Below are 21,771 nucleotides of genomic sequence, written 5' to 3' on the forward strand. Positions count from 1 at the left end.
ATGTGAAAAGGGTGGCATTTTTTCCACGGCCTAGTGAGAATGTGCGTGCACATTTTCAGGGAAATCGCACGCCGCGTTCATGATTTGAGACATTTTGTTCAAAACGGACCAATCCTGCAAACTTTGGAAGCCAACCTTAGCCAATCAGGATGGAATATGAAATATCGGACAGATGCGTCTTGATCACATGACTATAGAGATACTGTGTACCGATTTGCGTGATGTTTGGATAAAATCTGAAGGATTATTATCCAAAAATGTATTTGACATAAGTCGGCCTCCTGGTGGCGCTGTAAAAAGCAGATGTGAAAAATGCAGTGCAGATGTTTTTCCTTGGCTTCTAGGGAGTGTGCGTGCAAAGTTTCACGCAGATCGGTGCTCACGCAGATTATAGTAAAAAATGCAAATCGGCCTGTTATAGCGCCACCATGAGGCTGATTTGAAAAGTTTTAAGTGGCATTTCTTCCTCTGCCTAGTGGGAATGTGCGTGTGCAATTTTATGGAAATGGCAAGCTGCGTTCATGATTTGAGGCAGTTTGTTCAAAACTCACCAATCCTGCAAACTTTGGAAGCCAACCTTAGCCAATGAGGATGGAATATGGGAAATTGAACAGATCCGGGTTGATCACATGACTATAGAGATACTGTGTACCGATTTGCAAGACGTTTAGTTAAAAGCTGTAGGAGTAATAGGAAAAAATGGGTTTTGCACACATCGGCCTCCAGGTGGCGCTATAACAGGCCCATGTGAAAAATGTGGGGCAGAGGTTCTGAATTGGCATCCAGGGAGTGGGTGTGCACAGTTTCGCAGCGACCGGGCCAACTGTGCCGGAGATTAGCTGCTAACACACAGACAGGACGGACGGACACACACACACGGACGGACGGACAGGGGGCAAAACATACTCTCTCGCCATGCCTTTCGGCCTGGCGGAGACAATAAATAATACAAATAAAATCATGTGGGGACTCCCCTGGGGGTCCCAACCCACAGGTTGAGAACCACTGAGATAAGAGACATACTGTACATAGCTGTTGTTTTGTCACATGGTCACAGGTCTATGTCATCTCTTGCATATTATTAATCAGCCTGGGAAGACTCATGACACGCAAAACATTTAGTTTCACACCTGCCAAGAGCTCCATTATTCAATTCAATTCATGTGGTGCCTTAAGCCTAATTTATTTAGTGACTTTTTTGACTTAGTGACTTTGAAAAATGTGAGTGAGCAACAAAATATATTACGATTATTTGTGTGATGTGCAAAATCCCCCCCCAAAAGATTAAAAGTGTTTTTTTTTGTTCTGCAAGGCTGCAGCAGTCAAAGCTACTGTATGGCTATGCCCAGTTGGGTTAGGCAGGTAGCCTACACACTGCAGGACCTTAAAGTGGTCGGGGGGTCATCTGATCGTTAAGCATTACACACTGCAGGAGTTTATTTCTTGAAATCGGCTGTCATATATCCTTGTGGTTTTCACACTATAGATTGATCCCCGACCAGGGATTACACACTGTAGGATAGTTCACTAGGATGCTATCTCCAGAGTCAGACCTAGCTCCATAAAGAACCTCTCACTCCGCTATACAGCTCCGAGATGAGGTTCTATGTCGTTGTCATCCAGAATCGGTGGAACGTCCACCAAGGCTCCGCTGTTTACCCTTTTGTATACATCGTATCCCAAAACTAATGGTAGATTCCAAACCGCACGGATGTTTAAGGTTTGGTTCGGAGCAAAATATTTTAGGTCCGGAGCTAAACTACCCGTTTAAATCGCTTATTTAGTCAGCCTGAGGCCATGTTTCCCATTGTAGCCAAACCGGGAGCAGTACTGGCAACGGACGTAGGGGGTTTTTCCGGGTTGAATGGGAAACATGGCCACAGGCTGACTAAATAAGCGATTTAAACGGGTAGTTTAGCTCCGGACCTAAAATATTTTGCTTATTTCTCTCGCAAAATCTGGCAACACTCACAGACAACTTCTCTCTCTCGCTCTCGCGCTCTCCAATAGTCTCAAATAAACAGCCCCCCTTCGAGCACGCTCGCTCACTCTCATTCTGTTTTATAATAACTAGATGTGAGGGCCGAGGCCCGATCCGTCCAGACAGCACTGGCCTAGTCACTCTGCACACACGTCATGCGAAGTCCGGCCCCTCTAGCCTCGCCTCGCCTCGCCTCTCCTCTCCTCTCCTCTCCTCCCTCCCCGCTTTGCTTTGCGGCCCTAACCTCTAGTCCCAACCTCCCAACCTCGGTCATGTGATAGAGGTCAGACTTCCTGTATCTGGTTGCTATGGCAACCTGCCAGATCAGGCTGAGGGTCTGAAAGGCAAATCAGAGAATCAATCAAGCCGAGAGTCTGATCACTGATCGAGGTGGGGTAAGATGCCTAAAACATAGCCATAGCTCTTATCAACAGTCTGTGGCGGGTCTTGGAGGCATGTGGAGTGATCCTGTGCTTGCGAATCCCGCACGAACTTTCGGAGCTTTTGTCAATTATATAGTAGTAAGATAAGATAGTAAGATAGTAAGATAAGATGTTTAACTTAATACAGGACTGGACGGTAACTATGCGGGGGATCTGTTTGTTGTGGTCAGGTCCACCGACCTTCCATAGCCGCGGTGGCTGTAATGTGCTCTCATTGGCTGTAGCGTTCATCTCCTCGCAAGGTGGTCGCAGCTCCTTTCATACTGTATGATATTGTCTGCCGTCCTGTCTGGGACAGAGCTGACTATCTAACAGGGTAGTTATCTGAAAACGGTCGGAAAGCCATCACAGAGCGGATGATCGTGGCCAGGTCGTCTCGCGGAGCCTTTCACACACGGCGAGCATTAGCTCGCCGATCAAAGGCCGATCTGCATCAGATCGGGAGGCAGGGCCGGACTGGGGGGGGGGTTTCACTGTTTCAGCCCAGCCCTGCACATGAACTCTAATAATTGGGCCTAAAACGGGAGCGAAAATGGCCCACTGGCCTAGCGGCTCACCGGGCATTTGCCCGGTACGCCAAATGGCCAGTCCGCCGCATTTCGGGAGGTTTTGTCGGCGAGCGCCCAAAAAAGTCGGCGACAGCAATATCGGACCTAATATCCTGCAGTGTGTACCTGCCCTAGGATTGCATCTAAACCATGGAGAGCCATGGCTCTGCTTTAGTGCTTTTTGGTATCCCACCTCCAGTCATTCATATTCATAGCCAGTATCAGACTGGCTATATACATTAAGTACCATGTCTGATATTTTTTATATTCATGTTTGATATTATCCCAAAAAAAAAAAATAAAAAATTGTTAACCACATAAACCTGACGTCCATAATTCATCAAATATTCTAACTTTTGCTAAATATTTCAAAAAGTTTAATATTTAAATAAAAAATGTTTTAATTAAGTATTGAAAATGGCAGATGTTTTCACCATTTGTTGTACAATGAAGTATATAGGATTTAAGTGATTAAGAAAAAAACACATTCAACTCAAGTTGAATTTAAACCTGGACTGTAACACTGTGTTACTTGCCCAGAAATATGATCAAATACACCATTACTCACATCCAACATAAATGGATCAACATAAATGTCCACTGAGCAGAAAGTCAAAATACAGCAGTAGAAGAAAGTGGATATAGCAACAACAAAAATGAGACGGATAGAAAGGTTTTTTTTCTATTTAATTAATAGAAATCACTAATTGATATAAAATATTAAAGAAATAAAAAAAGGCTGAAGTTTGACTTCAATTACTTTGACAATGCACGCATTAAGACAACAATGCACGCGTTTCGCGTTAAGACAGTATAGCTTTACAGGCTTACTTTGTGGACGAATAGAGTTCAATGTCATCTAGCAGATAGTTTATTTGATCTTTTAGCATTTTGTCTCTGTAAAGCTGAAGAAAGAAAACGGAACAGATACATAATGCTGTGTAAAAATGCACTGTGATATACAAAATGTTTGCAACAAGTTACGTTTAGTTAGACAACATCTCTGGAAAAGAAGACCAGTAATAACTGCAGTTGTACGACTAACTAAGGTATACAGCATAAATGGAATCCAAAGGTTGTTCTGACAATATTGTAAACAGTGGTGCGTGAGATGCAGTCAAAGTAAAACATAACACTTGTTTCCTTGCTCTGATCATGGTTTAAGAATTGTAAGACATGGAAGAAGTTGGTGAGTTGGATTGGCGAGTTTAACTCTTTCCCAAATGCATCCACCACAACGCAAACAACAAATGCAGCAACTACTAGTGCAATGAAAGAGATAGTGATGTCGCTAAATGAAATATGTTCAGACATTTTTCAAACTAAAAACAAGTCAAAAGAAATTTGCATCTCTAAACAAAAGCAAGGCAAGCATACTCAAAATGCCCGGGTAACAGTTTTTTTTCTTTTCTTCCTTGAGGAACATTGCTAGTAGTACTTCCGTTCCTATGTCTCAAGATGAATCGATAGAATCTCCTAATATCCAAGACTACTGGCAGTCTCAGAAATGCCCTGTAAGCCATCTTTGGATGCCAAAACATGTCCCACCAAGTGTTTTAAAATAAATACAATGTGCCACTATAAGGGCACTGAGCGCATCCAGTCTCTCATCTTCCATGATTTCTCCAGATGGTCCCCCCCCCCCCACCGAAAGGACGTCTTTAAAATGTCTGCCTCATTTCTCTGTGAGGAAGACTCAAATGTCTGTTTTAATTTTGTCCCGAGAGTTGTCAATCTTTGTCAGAGTCTTTTTGATGCGTAGAGCTGTTAACCTGGCTGATGGATTCTGATACCAGCACTCCTTCATAAGTTTAGCCATGGAGGTTAAAGTCTGGAGAAAGATGATGAGAAAAAGAAAAATAATCACTTTGATTATATTTGTTATAAATGTATATAGTCTAGAAAAATATGAGAAGTAAAAAAATAAAGAAAAGAAAAGAAAAACAAAAAATAAACATTATTAACCACTTAACTCATTCACTGCCTAGAACGACTAAAACGACTTTTGTCCCATAAGCCCTGTCTGCCTAGAACGACTAAATCGAATCGAAGGAGATATGATTTTTCGAAGATCTAGCCTCCCATCCACTTCCTTGTTAACTTAAAACTTAAAAATGTTGTATCTCGGCTCCGGAGTACTTTTTTTTTTCAATTAAAAATCTCTGGCAGTGGGCAAACGCGGCCAGAAATAATTCAGGCAGTGAATGAGTTAAACCAATATATCCTTCATTGACCAGGGTCCCTTGGCGGTCTATCCTTTCCCCTATTCCCACCAAATGTCTTCAGTAAATTTAGCTGATCTACAAGTTCACAACGTGTAGATCCGCTATTTTCCCAAATATTCTCCCGTTACGATATGCCCAGAATAGAGACGCTAGGTGTTAAAGTGGTTAATATTATGTGATTTTGAAAGACCGTTACAATTGTTGCAATGCAATCAAGTATGAAAACATTCTAGCATTTAGGCCCTACATTTTAGGGGGTACTCACTGGGTCTGAGAACCATCTGTTTGGGATGTTGGGCCTTTGCTGGTCCACGCATACAGTCTTCTTCATATCCTCAAAGCTGGGGTCACTGGGGACAACATCATGGAAAGGAGGCTTGTAGTCTTCCACAATGCCTACATGAAGAGAATGCAAGAAATTATTATACTTCTGCTGGACACATCACCAATGTGTGGATTATGGGCATGTTATCATAGGTTAACATTCTACAAAAATAGGCTATCATTTGGCAAAAATAGCATCTTTGCAACATGTTGTGAGATTGTAGATCAGCTAGTTTCGCGATTTGAAATACAACAAAGTATAAAGGGTTTAAGTGGTTGAGCAAATCGCTTTACAGCTTATACTGAATAATCAGTAACTGAGAATAGATAAATAAAATTTGTATTGTGGCAAGGCCATTTTTGTCATAACTTGCTCCAAGACGCCATGTGGAAGAGAGAAGGGAATGTGAGGTTTCTGTGTCCAGCGTTAGCCAATATCTTAAGTGTCGCCGCCAGCCCAGTTTCCACTATAAATAGCGATAAAGCCATTTAACTGTGAGAGCAGAAAGCAGGATCCATTTCAGATAAGACGCCAGTGGGCTTCCCCGCAGACCACAGATGCTGGGTGTGGGATGCGTCACTCACAACCAAGTCATTTCATCAATGGCAGACAGGCTTTCACTAAGTTTAAGTCCAGTTAAGTGATTAGTTGGGCAAATATAATGCTTTATAGCCATAATAACAAGGTTGTATTATTTTAACAGGATAGGTAGGTCATAAATCCACTGCATACATATCTGATGTTTGCAGGGGGGTTCTAAGTGAATTTCACCAGGGCTGAAAGGTTTCTAGGAGAATTCTATTTGCCAGCCTCTAGAGTAGTTCAGTCTGGAATGGTGGTCTTCTGTGCTGAGTCTTCCAACATTCCCATAATCACATAAAACCAGAACAAAAACGTTTACTATGATATGTGTTTAGTAGATCAAGCTAAATGCAGACAAGATAGAGAGCGATCCGACTCAGTGGAGACTAACAAAACAATGTGAACATGTACTGACCATTGCTTACAGTCCTTCTGGCTATCTCCCATAGGACCAGGCCCAGGGCCCAGATGTCCACTCTCTTGTAGGACTCAAAGCAGTCCATCTGGATGGAGTCATCCAGTACCTCAGGGGCCATGTAGCGTTTTGTCCCCACTTTAGGGTTGTTGCCCACATCTAACTCGTTGGTGTCTTGGAAATGCATCACAGCCAAACCTAGAATGGAAACACGTTACTTTTATTTGAACATATTAACCACATGAACCTTGCATCCATATTTTTGGCATGACATGATAGGCAAACGTATGCCAACATTTGGCAAAAATGTGAATATTCAACAGAAATGGCAGATCTAGAATCTCTAGAATCTCTAGAATCTCTAGAATGTGTTGTGTTGCAACACTTGAGTTTGTAGATCGCCTATTTTTGCCAAAAAGATTTGGACAGTTTGTGTTATTTTCTAGGAAAACATTGGATTCCATCATTGGATTCCATTCATTTCAGTACAGTATGAAAATCAACATGCAGAGACTTGAAAACTGCGAGATTCCATGTTGCTATCATTGTGTTTAAATGCATTTTAAAGTGGAGATTGATTTGAAAAGTCTATTCAAAGATAGTCCCTGGAGAAAATATTGATTTAAACCACACAATGTATTCTAGCCAGTATTTAACAGTGTGAAAGTAAAAAATACAAACTTTGTGTCAAAAAAAGCAGAATAGGTTTATGTTATACCCTCTATTTCCCAAAGCAGATGTAGTGCTTTATTATCACTCTGCGGACACATGGAACTATGCCTGTGGTTTTCAGGACATCAGCACAAGGAGAAGCACCAAACATCCACTAATAAACACATACCCAGGTTAGAACCAGTATCTGAAATGTTTTTTCTTTTTCATTAGTGCAAAGAACATTGCCAGTTTGAGACGGAGAGGTCTGAGTGCTTCTTAATGTGTTTTTGTTTAAAAGGTTGAGAGCCCGCTAGACTGCTAGCTATTCACGCTCTAATGTTCAACAAATAGATGAGAGGGACAGGGCTAGAGCGGTAGAATGTATTGCAGATGCATTTTTCATGCAACAAACAAACTAATATCATAATGTGCATAACAGTACGTATGAAAACCCTGAAGGGAGAACAGGACGCTGAACCCCATTACATTAGAAAGACAACGGAAATGTGCAATAACAGATAAAGGCTTCCAACTGAATTGGCTTTGTCCTGATTTATCAGCATCCTCACCCAGGTCAGCGATGCAGCACTGTCCGTTCTTGTTAACAAGTATATTTTTGCTCTTGAGGTCTCGATGGGCAATGGCTGGCTTGCCCTGGGTGCCGAAGATCTCCACGTGGAGGTGTGCCAAGCCACTGGAAATGGAGAGCGCCATACGCAGGCAGCTGGGAGCGTCTACGGTGCTGAGCTGAAGGTAGTCATACAGTGACCCCATCTCATGGTAGTGGGTGATCAGCCATAACTGGGTGCTCGAGTTCCGGGAGGTCATGTCGGAAGCTATGAAGCCTGAGGTGAGAGAGCGTACAGAAGCTTGAATGAGTGCTTCTTTAGAAAAAAGTGCTACAAGTCCATCCACAGTGCCCGGCATAATGTATTCATACAGCACGTTACACAGGCTACATACCAAGAATGTTCTCGTGCCTTAGCAGTACTGTGTTGTAGATCTCAGTCTCTCTGAACCAGGACTTTTCATCTCTGGAGGAGAAGATCTTCACAGCAACACTTTCTCCCTGCCACTGGCCCCTCCACACCTCTCCGTAACGGCCCTTACCTGGCAGAGGAGAAAGCAGTACGGTTAACTCAATTTACACATTGGTCAACATTTTCCCAGATTAAAAAAAATTATAATCATATTATTGAACCTTTTTTTTCATTGGTATGGTAAAGTTTGGCCTTTCGTTTACAATGCAGACATAGTTCACAATGCTTATTCACTTCTTTTTACAAAAGATGTTTGGCCGATGGCTTGGCCTTTCACATTAATGACTCAAAGCCAATAAGACATTGCAGCTGAATATTTGTTATTGAGAAAACACGTTTGCTGATATTTTTTCTGGCTCTGAAGATTACAAATCAAATGTGTGCAATGTTGGATTTAGGGACTTGATTGCGCAAGCATCCTGGCAGGCCTTCCGAGCACTCCCACAGCACACTGGCTCGTTTTGTAACCCAAATACCTATTCTAAATGTACTGCACTTATGGTTGAGTGCTTGACCAGTGCTTGCAATGGGAAGCGCTCAAAATAGAGCTGGACTATGACTCAATTAGTGTCACAAATAAAAACGCCATGACATAGAACAGTGATGCTCTCTTAGTGAAATCCGTTAACAATGTTTCATCTTCCTGGCTTTGAGAATCCATCAAGGAAGCATATATCGACTGTGTTTTGTTTCGTTTTCTCTCATGTATCAAGCAAGTGGGCCTCGAGTTTGAGGGCAGTAGATTGGTATACTCTACCCCTAGCTACCCAGCAGTATTTTCTCTGAGTTACATGCAGAGTGCTGATGGAAGATTGTCTTAGCTCCCTGCATGGAACCCTGAGAAAACACAGTGATGGGAATTATTACAAACAAAATCGTCTGTGCATGTGGCAGCAATATTCCACTAACAATGTACCGGTAATGTAAGTTTTACAGAAGACAGCCATATCTAAGATATACAGATATTTATATCCCACTTCCCCTTTATTTATTTGTAGAACAGACTGGATAGGGATAGGGAACAAATGCAATAGCAATGAGTGTTCTTGTGGTGGGTTGTCCCGTTTCATTATCTTTTTAATACATCAGCGGCAGCTGTACTGGTTCAGTCGGACTAGCATCAATTGCACTGCCGATAGACATGAACGTTAACTGCCCACAATTTGTGTTGTGTGTGCAATGCATGCCATCTCCTTGTACTTACCCACACACTCGTTGAGTGTGATCTGTCGAGCCACTGTTCTTTGAACAAGAAACGGGAGTCCTGAACCACTTCCTGAAGTACAGGAATGATCCAGCAGGTCCTGTTTAAGAGACAATTGGAAATACAAAGTTGTCAACAATAGAAGGCCATGCAAAAGGAATCAAATGCCACATCCTTTAGATCAGTGGTTCTCAAAGTGGGGCCTGGGGACCCCCAGGGGCCTTTGAGGGCGTTCCAGGGGGTCCCCAGCAAAATGAGGAAACATTAAACATTTAAATACTTTAAAGCCCTATTTTATATTTTGGCTATTTGAAAATAGTGAGCTTGTAGATCGGCTACTTTAAAAAATCCCAGATTTAGATGACAAAGCATCTGGGACTCAGATGGAGCTTAATGTAAGCAGGATGCCTTTGATGTGGCACCCACCGGTGGTGGAAGGGTGCAAGCTGCATGAGATGTTCAGACAGCAAGGGTGTGCATGTGTGTGTGTATATGTATATGTATATGTATATGTATGTATGTGTGTGTGTGTGTGTGTGTGTGTGTGTGTACTCTCGTTTAGCTGAGTGCCCCCTGCTGAGTAAACAACAGCAGCGGCACCCACTCCCTGCTTGTTTGTTTGGGGGCTGGAGATACTATCTAATCCCATTGCCAGACTCCAAACAGGCTGGATGGCGCTACGCCATTTATTTTTATCTCCACTTGGACACCGCACTGCCCCCTTGTTGACACAAGGGGGCAGTGTACAGCAGCCCTCTGTCAGATGGTCTTACTGCTTACAAAAACAAACTGCCAAACTGGGAGGGCAGGAGGAAGATGGAACATCAGAAAAAAAAGAAAAGAAGTCTCAGATAAACAAATGCATAATAAAACAGCCGAGAGACTCTTTGGAACAGCAACACAGGAATGTGAGTAGAGGCCATAAAATAAATGGATTTTGCCAGGTGGTTAAATAGCCCGGTTTGGTGAGAGGGTACATCTGGGCCAGGCCATTCTGCACCAGAATCCAAGCAGACATTAGAATGTAATTATAATCAGAGGTGAATTCTGGACCCTGGGCTACACATGGACAACAAGCACGTGTTTCAGTCCAATTTGCTTTTTACAGCATCACCACTGTTTCTAATAACCTTTCTCATGGTGCTGCCAGTGCCAAGCACTTTTTAATTATTCTGCAACAAACATTCCGTGGCTGCGTATTTGGACTATTGGTTGCCAACTAAGTGCCCTAATGGATTTTGAAAATAGCTTGAAATAGATCCAAGCAACCCCTCACACTATGGCTGGGCAATTAACCAAAAATATATCGATCGGTATTTAGAACCGATAACCGATACAAAGAAATGTAATAAATGTTTTATAATCAACTAAATGTATTAGTCTGATTAACCACTTAACATTGGGTTGACAAGACCCAGTGGCCGGCCTAAGAAGACCTGGCAGACAACCGTGTTGGCTGACATGAAAGCACTCTGCATCGACCATGAGGTGACCATGGACTTTTCCCGGTGGAAGAAAACCATAGCGAGAATCCAGTCCAACCCAGTGGTGCCTGGAAACAAGCGGACTTTAAACCGATGATGATGATGAACCACTTAACCTTATATTATATGTGCCACCACAATAAACATTGTCCTCCATGCCTTTATGTTTAATCATTAAAGATGAATGGGATTGTCTGGGATTTCAGTTGCTAAGCCTGGAACAAGGTGTAGAGAAATTGATACTTCAGTACAAGAGTACAGTATGTCCTCAAAGACTCTTTGTAGCCGTAGCACAAAGCAACATGGGAATCACAAATGTTTATACGCTGCAGAAGTACAAACAATGGCTCTCAAATTCAAGTGGAATCTTTTCTACATGTATATTATTCCATGATTTAAAGGCTCATGAAACAGACTGTGAAGTGACGCAAGCATACATTTTTGAGGGCACGCACCAGATTGCACGTTGTTTTTGCTCAACTTGATTACATAGTGCGTCAGCCAATGACTGTGCTTGGTTGTCGTTCAGGCTCAACGCTAACCACAGGACTCCACCCAACCACTGGACCAGTAAGAAGACCTCAAAACATAAACCACTCTGGATGAAACCCACATGTTGGGGGTTGAACTGCAGAACAAGACTTATACTGACACATAATGATATTTCTTTAGTTTGCTAGAAAAATCACTCATACAAAACACATTTATTTATTTGCAAGGATGATCTGCAGAGCAAGAACTGTCGACCAAACCCCTACTCACTGCCAGGGTGCTCTCTCCCACGTTGGAGGCTATGAGACCATCAATCGTTCCGTATTCAGCGTCTCGCGCCGTTAACCTCTCCATCTGGTTGTGGTGAATGCGTCTGAAGACCAGGATAGCGATGGCGGACAGCACAATGAGGACGATGATAGGAGCCACGATGACAATGGCCAGGGTTGTCACACTGTAGTTGGGCAGTTCATCAGCTGTGGAGAGGGAAACCTTTGTTGAGTAAAGTGTTCACACTTTTATCAAGTTCGCTATCTCAAGTGTTCACACTTTTATCAAGTTCGCTATCTCAAGAGTTACATTATCACCAACAGATCAAAATCATGGATTTTACACTCATACTATGTAAATAAAGATGTGTTTTAAGACAGGATTTTAAAACAGGCAAACAGAGTTTGAGCAAAGGTGTCATCTATTTTGGGCATGTCATTATAGTCCAATGTTTAAAATGTTTTAAAAGAATAGCTGATCTTATCTACAGACTCACATTGCTACTGCTTGTAGATTGGCTAGTTTTTACATTTTATTTAATAGGGCTTTAGTGGTTAAATAAAATAAAGTTCAAGACTATCCCATGGCCAAACACACACAAACAAACACAAAAAGCAGTAGCAGTGTCTTCAATGTGCTGGTCGATGACACAGACCACGTCACACTAGTCAGGTGAGTCAGTGCCTGAGGTCAACCACAGCCTCCAGAGGCCTGGGCTGAGTCATAAAGACAGGTGATGATAATTACGGATGCTGAAGCAAACACTCCCTCACTGTAGCTCATACAGTGCTACTCCCCCCCAATAGGACCACACACACTCACAGTCTGAGACCAGCACACAGCCCTGCAGCAATATGGCCATCACAGGTCTACAGCAGACGGACAAAACCACGGAAGGGTGGAGGTCCATAGAACACACAGGCAAACACGCACATGCATGCACAAAATTGCACGCACACACACACAAGTTCTGAGGAGAACATTACTCTCACTCACACACACCCACAGATGGAGCTCATCCAGGCAGCGGAGCCCAGCCTCGGGAAGTGACCACCGCGCACACACACTCCAAACATTCCAGGGGAAAGACTGTACAGCGTCCAGCACAGACAATGCTCCCCTTTTCTCCCACCATATACTGAACTCTTTCTCCCTCATACAGAGACGTAGCAACACATTCAAGTCTGGAGCTACGCTACCCAGACTTGAACCAAACGCATATAAGCCAGAGGGGATGTATTTGAGTCACACATCCCATAGCAGATCTGGGTCAAATCGCATTTACAGATAACTTCTGTTGTTGCTGCTTGGAATGTCTGATGGGTGTGCTTAGCCAAATAATACAACACAGTTGAGTGATGGACACTTTTGTATAGAGTTTTAAGTAGAATTTTCTATGACTAACAATTTATGGGATACTTATCTGAATTGTCCACATGTCATAAACCGCACACATAATGGTGTTCCGTACCGGTTTATTTTGTGTGTATGTTTTGGAAATAGGGAACATGTATATCTTTATCCTGTGCTTCACAATAAAAATATTTGAAACATAATGGTGTTCCAAGAACCTTAAAACAAGATACTGTTTCCTAATACTGATGCAGGTCTGCTCCAAAAATGTACACAAAAAGATTGCATTCAGCTATTAAATATATTCCAATGCGATATCCTGGCTTTTTGAGCCAGGCCATCTGTTTGTTTGTTAACTGGTGGTAGAGGTGAGGGAGGGCGACAAAGACTTTACATATGGTGGCCCATCTCTTGTCTCTCCCCTCCCCAAGGACTTCACCCTCTGGTCTTATGTCAGCCAGCCATGACAGCCACAGAGGGGACAGGATGAGTGGACCATGACTAAACAATATATTCACAGGCTCCCTTTTCATTGCCATTTCCCCTACTGTCCCTTCCATTTTTTCTGTTTCCTCTGTGGTTCCCATGGGATTGCGACCGTACATACCCAAAAGACCGTCTAATGCGAGCTGGCGAGGATGAACGTGGAAAAGACAATTTCACGGCCGAGGGCTTGTTGGCTTGTTGGCTCCTTTAGTGGAGAGGATGGAATGTGCATCCCTTTGACTTAAACATGGGCAGAACTAACCCTCATTGGCATTCCTAATTGGAATGGAGGCGAAATCTAAAAAAGCCCCTTGGATGCACTAGGCTGATAAACACCAGGCATAATGGAGCAGTGTTGCACAAATGGCATGGAAAAAAAAGACAGATGGTGCATGTAATGCATTCTGGGTAGTGCAGTACCTTGGACTGGCAGCTCCACCGTGCTGTTCAAATTACACAGGTGCCCGTGGCAGCACTCGACTATCTGGTCCCTGGAGGGCGGGGTCTTGCAGGTCATCCTGCTCTGCTCGTAGACCTTGAAGCAGCCTTTCTGGTACACCAGGGAGCCTGCGTTCATCGTCAGTGATGAGAAACATTGATGGCCCATGCAGCGTCCCCCCGTCACACACGAGCTGCCCTCACACACGCATTCATGCTCCTCCTTGGCTAGGGGCCTGGCTTCCTCCTCTGAAACATGAAAGAGGACAGAGTTAAGACCATGAGTCGAACCTTGAGTCAGTGCTGATAAAGCCAGTCCTGTACTCTTATCAATGTAAACATTCACTTTCTGTGGGGGTTTTGAAAAGTAAAAAGTAAACGTAAAAAGCAATAACTCATCGATTGAAGCGTTACGCTTGAAACCCACCAGGCGTGCAAGCATAAGCGCACGGACGCTGCTTTTCTTTTGCTCCATGTTAATGAATGCAGCCGTTCTTACTGGCCGCGCACGGACACTCTCGAGAAAAAAAAATTCGGCTCTGGGCGGGGAAATACGTTTGTCCGCACGCATTCTCATAGAAATGCATTGAGCACCAGACATCCCACTGTAGCCAGGTTTGGCGAGAACAGTCGCGCACAAGCCTGTGCTGGGGCTTATTTGGTGGGTTTGAAGCGTTAAAGGAGGAGTTCACCCAAAAAATGACTTATTTTCTATCAATTGCACACCCTATGAATTCTTTTTTGTTTTTGTCACATTCCTAAGCTAATAATTTGATTCCCGTCTCCTACCGGCTAATGTATCCGGTAGGAGACACAAAGTAGATTATTTGTGTCTCCTACCGGAAATACACACAGTCATCAAATTATTGTCTTAGGAATGCCAGAAAAACAAAAATCAATCCATGAAATCAAGGCTTCATGGGGTGTGTAATTGATAGAAAATAAGTAATTTTTTGGGTGAACTCCTCCTTTAAGCAAAAAATATTTTATGTGTTTTAATTTATATACCTATAATTGAATAACTAATGTAATGATAAGTAATACATAATAAGAATAACAAATGTACTATTCTATCTCAAGCTTGAAAAGATTGGATTTTCACTCAAAAGCAAACATGGATGCCTTTTGTGGACTATGTAAAGACCTTGACAGTTGCTCCAGAGGAGAGTGATATTTGAATTAGGGAATGGTGAATACATGTGCTTATACATTGTATGTATATTGTCGGTGGGGATAAAGTTTGACGAAGAGTTGAGCCTTTCTCTGTTGTGTTTACAAACAGACAGACTGCTACTCAAATTAAAGTGACACTGGAAAAGGTCTCTATGAAATGACATCCAAGATGACTGAAGGATAAATCACCTTTCCCTGTGCCTGTTTGCACAGTGACGTTCATGTTACATAGGTGGCCCTGGCAACACTTGACAACATGGGCTGATGAGGGTGGAGTGGCACATGTGCCTCTGCCTTCCTCGTCATCCCTGAGGCAGCCCTTCTGGTGGACGGCAGCCCCATCAGTCATCGTCACCGAGGAGAAACACTGCTGACCGAGGCAGCGGTCGCCTTGCTCACATGCACGCCCCTCGCACACACACTCCTGGTCTCTGAGGACCGGTCTACCGGAAGACACTTCCACATCTGATAAAAGGAATCGGACAGATATGAGGAAATCCATTAGAGCAACATAATTATCGTCCCAATAAATTGAATGGCGTTTAGTGAGATGGAAAAAACACAGAAGATGAAAGTGTATTATTGTAGTGAAGAGGTCCATTCCTCGATGGGATTTGCAATAGTGGAAACAACATGATTGAAAGCTCACTCAACAAACGCTAGTTTTCAAAGGATTTAAAAGGGCATCGGAAAGTATCACTTCCCCCAGCTTGTTGTCGATATATTTAACTAAGAATGATATGACAAACTTCATATAGAATTTTCTTTTCCCCTACATGGATACGTCATTTTGAAAATTATTTTTTCATATGCTAGCATGTGGTATTGACTGTCCAATTAACAGCTCACCTCTTCCTAGTGGCTGCACAGTGATGTTTATGTTACACAGGTCGCCATGGCAGCACTCAACCACCAGCTCAGGGGCTGGGGTGCCTCCGCAGCTCACAGAGTCCTCTCCTCCGTTACCCACAATGCAGCCCTTCTGCTGAACCTGTGTGCCGTTCAGGATGGCGAGGGCAGAGAAGCACTGCTGGCCGGAACATCGTTCCCCGTTGCCGCAAGTTGCCTTGTCACATATGCAGTCGTAGCTCCCTGCACCTCCCTTATCTAAAAGAAAACAAACAAAGATAAACACAATTGGAGGAAGCAGTCAGAATATACACTTCACAGAAGGATCATCATTGAAACACTTTATTCTCACACATGGCCCATCATAATATATGGAACGAATATGATTATACAGTACACCTCAAAGTTATCTAAATGTTTAGTGCTGCCCTGTCAGGGAAAAAACAACAAGACCATATGCAGAATATGGTATGCACACAGCTGGGTTAAAGTGTGTCCAGTCAGCTCCATTAAACAATGTGAAAACTTAACTTCTTGACATTTTCTGAATGTGCGTGCCACTGCAGTTATAAAAAAAACTAGAGACACTGTGAGACAGCAGAAGAGATGGAGTTAGACTGAAGAGGGAGGGGGTGAGAGGAGAGAAAGTGTTTATGTCAGAGATATGGGGTGGGCAGAGACAGTCAAAGAGCGAGAGAGCGAAAGAGAGAGAATGCAACACTGACAAGAAACTGACATCTATGATGATGCACATTTTTTTCAGCCATGTACTTGATGCCCCTTCCTGGTGACAGGTGACCCACAGTGATTTCATTCATATACACATACAGTAGCTGGGCTGATGGCTCTGCAGTGCATGTGTATGTGTATGCACATGCAGTGCATGTGTATTGCACATGCTAGAATCTGCCAAACAGTCAAAATGTCCACATCTCGAGGGACACGAAAATCACCATTGTGGCCAAGCTGGAATAAATAAAACCTGTGAAGAGCAGCTTACCATCTGCGCTGGTGTAAGGCAGGAAGACCAGGGTGATGAAGACCAGAAGAAACATGTCCCTGTCTCTTTATTGCAGACCTGGAAGAGAGGCACATCATTGACATTACTACTGTGATGAAAACTGTTGCACACAAAATAATGGTAAACGAGGGGAAGAGAATGTTCTCTCTACCGTACATGAGCTAGCATAAGTAGTACCCTAATGGTTACATCTGAACCAACATTTAGCAGCAACTTCTACAGTAAACACAAGATGCATGCCTTTACTACAACTGCAGCATTCTTTGGGACGGAGTAAAGTATAGAGACAGACAGATTCATCACGGGAGATAGAGAGGACATCAGCTGGGTTTACTGTCGATCTATGAGCATTAGACAGAGCAATTTTACAGAGATAGACCGTTCCTTGTTTCCCGAAAAAAAGAGTCGACACTAAGTTTAAAATGCTCAAGCAAAGTGGGTCTCATGCCTTCCTGTTGTCCTGGCAACAAGGCATTGAGTGGCAAGCAATGGGGCGACTGCCGCTCTCCTATTGGCTGCCTGCATTCCTCTGTGTCTCTGTGTGTGTGTGTGTGTGTGTGTGTGTGTGTGTGTGTGTGTGTGTGTGTGTGTGTGTGTGTGTGTGTGTGTGTGTGTGTGTGTGTGTGTGTGTGTGTGTGTTAGAGAAAGAGGGACAGGCTGCTTGGCAGTGAGGGGAGTGGAGCAGACAGACACGAGAGATGAGAAGGAGGCGGAGGCAGAGACGAAAGAAGAAGGGGAGCGCAGCAGGGTGGGCGCCCAAATGCTATCGTTTAGAGACCAGGAGTCTGATCTGTCAATATTTAATGCTTCTGCAGGCATGTCCTCCTGAAACCTCTTTGTTTGTTGTTTGTCAACGTGACTGATTTTGGGCAGACCGCTAGGTTCAATGAACACACAAGAACTCACATTGGACAAAAAAAAGAAAAAGATAATCCAACCAAAATTAAGACGGCGTGTGATTTCTGTGGAGGCTTAATCACCCCCAACATGCCCCTGTTTATGCCATACTAAGCACTGGCTGTTATCTTAGCTGTGTGTGTGTGTGTGTGTGTGTGGGGGTGTGTGTGGGGGGGGGTGTGTGTGTGTGTGTGTGTGTACAGGCGCGCCACAGATAAATATCCCAATGCTGTTTTTTTTCTTCCCCTGAGCCTTTGTGCCCGTCTCCCAGACATAAATGATTAAGCACGTAATGGTAGCATTAGCCCGACGGCGGCGTCTGTACGGGTCGCTCACACACAGACCACATGCTGCTCCTTTAATCAGAGCACAAAACAGAGGCTGCCACACAGAGATAATCAGGAGGGGGGGGGGGGGGTGTCTTTGGGGGGGGGGGGCTGGAGTGAGGACACGGGTAGCACTGAAGGGACAGTCGAAGGTAGAGCCAGGGGGCAAACGGAGGGCAGCGGGGCAGAGATAATGGGACCAGTGTGGAGGGAATGTGGGCACAGACATGGGTGGTGAGCTAAAGTAGGAACAGAGTAGTGGGACATGAGGGTGTCCGCTATCACTCTGTGTGCCCATTGAGTGAGGGGGGTGGGGGGGGTTGGCACTGCTGTGCATTGACAGGACCGCCTGGCTGGGTCAGGGTAGGGTGCAGCCAGAGGGCAGATGAAATTGGGACAGAGGGAAGGCGGACAATGGGATTGTGTCGGACTTGGCGTCGTCTTCATCAACCTTGATTTGAACCTCGCGGATGTGATGCACACAGTGGATGAACTAGTGGAGGAATTACAAGGTGTGTAATAATCCTCCATCTCTGTTTGTTGAGCGACCCATAACTCACCTTAGTTAACAAACCACAGCACATCACAAGGCTCCACTTAAAAAGGGATATTTCGGTTTTTCAGGGATTTTTACTATTTTTTCCTGACTTATCCTAAGTTGGGACAAACGCTTACTTTTGAAAGGAGATCCAATTGATCATATAGACTTGCAATTAAACTATATTAAGCTCACCATTCAACAGACTGCAGAAAAAAAGGGGGGGAAACTTTTTTTCTATAATTTATGAGTTGAATGTAAGGACTATTTGTGTTTGTAAAACAGTTACGGTGAATGAAGAATCAAATAATGAAGAAAATAGTAGATGAATGACCAAGACTGATTAACAGCAGCAAAAGTATATCAAAAATCAGGTTATGAACTCAGTGTGATCCCAAATGTCTTCTATTCACTATATTGTATGTATTCACATCCGGTTCAAACCGTGACATGGACGAGTGAAAAACGCCAAGGCGAGCCCGTGGGGTTCAACAGGAGCTCACACACACCCAGACTTGTGCGTCGTTCGCACATGAGACGATTAAGCCCGGGAAGTAGTTTAAAAGGTAAAACATTTTTTATATATTTTGGAAAGGTAAACATTGCGAGACGAAACGAGAGACTTTGGATTACGCCGTGAGCGTTGTTTTGGAGTTCACGATTAGATTTCTGATATAGGATTGCTGCTGTTAATCTTGGCCTCAATTTACTTAATACTTAATTAATCAAGTATTGGATTCTTCATTCACCGTAAAGGAGACTTATACAAATGAAAATTCTACTTATTTACTCATCACGGGGTGAGTAATAATAGGAATAATACTTTGGGGTGAACTACTCCTTTAAACATCAACGGGGCACTCTATCCCCCCTCCGTCTCATTTCCACTCTCCCTCGCCTTCATTAAATTGCAAGTTATCAGATGCACTTATCCACCTATTAAGAGACCAATTTGAGGCCGCTTAGACGCATGACCTAGGATTTTGCATTGAAGCCTGAACTACTAAAAGATTATTTGGCTCTTTTTGACTACAAAAGGGTGATTGTTTACATTTTCATGATAGCCAAAACCAACCATGAATGGGGAAGTATGTCATAAGTATGTTCTGCAATGTTGAAGTAAATATTTCACCAGAAACATATCCACGCAATCGGTACATTTGTTCTGTTCGATTTAGCGGTGTATTGTTTTCGCAGGTGTTTGTACTTTTAAAATGGCAGTGTTGTGTTGCTTGAAATTCCAGAGCAACAGCACTGCTTGCTCCTCCCATGGATTGCCAGAACTTACGTTCTGAGGACCTTATCTGAAACCAAGCTATGGCAATTCCAGAAGCTGTGAAATACAGCATGTTACATGGAATGGCACGAGTTGCTTAGAATTCTAAAAAAAAGCATCTATTGAGAAGGTGCCAGACTGCCAGCCAGGTGCGGGTCTGACACGTTTGCTTGGGGGGGATACATAGTCAGCTAGTCCTAATGTAAGAAACTTCTAATAGAATCCTGGTGAAAGAGGGAGCGACTAAGACCGAGAGAGAGAGAGAGGCGGGGGGGGGAAATGATTGGGCCAGCATCTGCAGAACCGATTGAGATCTGAGCAGACAACTTTTTGGTGCTCTCCGTCTGCACGCCTGTTTGCGCACGCGTGTGCGTGTGTGTGTGTGTATGCTGCAGCCCTCTATCCCAGCAGATTGAATTCTCTGGCAGGGTTCACAGAACTGACATCCAGCCACGGGTGTGGTCTCAAGACCCTCATCCCCCTCAAACCCCAGAGTCCCTCCTCTTGCCTCATGCTATCCAGATATGCAACGTTAGGTAAACTATGAACTCCACATCACTACACAGCTAAAGTATCATTCATAGTCGGACGTAAGGATACGTAACTAGCGCCAGCGCTCCTTGCGTCGTCGTTTTTGTCTCCCCCTCCGTCACTTACAGCTCCAGGATTTCCGTCCGTGCAGTCAACATTCACCGTCAGGCCGACGTACGTTCGTTTGTACGTTGGCTGTAGTACCAGTGGAACCCGTTGGCAGTATAAGGAAAAAAAGTTTTCCTCGGGCCCTCTTTCTCCAAAAAAAAGACCCACGTTGGTTGGTGGAAGTACTTGAGTAAATGTACTTAAGTATAGACCCGTCGATCCACGGTCTGTGACAATATATAGCATATATAGCACAGTGCAGTAGGGGTCGAAACTCACGTTTTGTAGACAACCATTGTTTTTGTCTAGTTTGTGGACTAGTTTGTGTCTTTTATTGCGTTGTTTTGGCTAGATGCTACAATGGTAGCTTCATGTTGTTAGCTGCGCTGATGCCAGCAGCTGGCTGTGTTGCCAGGTTTTGTGAGAGAAATAAGCAACCAGGTCTATGAAAACAAGCCCAAAAGAATCGACTAGGATTTAGCAGATCTACAATATATGTTTGAGATAAATGAGATAAATGTTTTAAATAATAATTGGCCCAAATAAGCAACTACACTTTAGAAACAAGCCCAAATAAAACCGCAACCACCAATACAAAATTGCTTGTTTGTTTACAAGCAACTTTACAGAAAAATAAGCCCAAAGTCGCTTATAATAAGTAGACATGGCAACATTATGGGTACGGCGGTACATACTAGTGGCCATCTAGTGGATGATAGGTGTATTACGCCTGTACACTTTAAAATAAATAAAATAACCCCTAAATAACGTGAGCGACTATGCATGCATCCGTAAAGAACGGACGGAATCCCTCACCCCCTGACGCACGTTTTAGACCCATCTAGGGACTATGAACAGGCCTTAACCTAACGCAAAACTATGTTTTCTGCATGGCTTTGGAGTTGACATCCCTTTCTTCACAATATCCTATTTTCGTGTAACTTGCATTGTATACGTTTTTAATAAAATGCAGACTATGACTAAGATCTGTGCTAACTTCGACCGCCATCACAACCCTAGATATGATGGAGGGCAGCACTGGCTCAGGAGGTACAGCAGCCGCTTGGGAAATCAGAAGGTTCCCGGTTCAATCCCCAGCTCAGCTCCTCCTG

General features: G+C 43.6%; 1 protein-coding gene across 1 annotated transcript in view; it reads right to left on the bottom strand.

The window, feature by feature from the left end:
• Window positions 1-3,638: 3,638 nt before the first annotated feature.
• Window positions 3,639-21,771, bottom strand: part of LOC308073853 (activin receptor type-1-like) — a 29,536-nt gene continuing 11,403 nt past the window's right edge. The window contains exons 2-12 of the mRNA XM_080413039.1: window positions 16,963-17,040; window positions 15,963-16,220; window positions 15,303-15,578; window positions 13,923-14,189; window positions 11,664-11,869; window positions 9,418-9,517; window positions 8,137-8,283; window positions 7,743-8,018; window positions 6,520-6,717; window positions 5,463-5,593; window positions 3,639-4,803 (exon numbers count right to left, since the gene is read on the bottom strand). Of these exons, the coding sequence (XP_080269165.1) occupies window positions 4,669-4,803; window positions 5,463-5,593; window positions 6,520-6,717; window positions 7,743-8,018; window positions 8,137-8,283; window positions 9,418-9,517; window positions 11,664-11,869; window positions 13,923-14,189; window positions 15,303-15,578; window positions 15,963-16,220; window positions 16,963-17,017 (2,049 nt within the window). The 5' untranslated portion in view covers window positions 17,018-17,040 and the 3' untranslated portion in view covers window positions 3,639-4,668. The remainder of the gene's footprint in view (window positions 4,804-5,462; window positions 5,594-6,519; window positions 6,718-7,742; window positions 8,019-8,136; window positions 8,284-9,417; window positions 9,518-11,663; window positions 11,870-13,922; window positions 14,190-15,302; window positions 15,579-15,962; window positions 16,221-16,962; window positions 17,041-21,771) is intronic.

Source organism: Gymnoscopelus braueri (assembly GCF_963280865.1).
Source record: "Gymnoscopelus braueri genome assembly, chromosome: 18".
NCBI lineage: Eukaryota > Metazoa > Chordata > Actinopteri > Myctophiformes > Myctophidae > Gymnoscopelus > Gymnoscopelus braueri.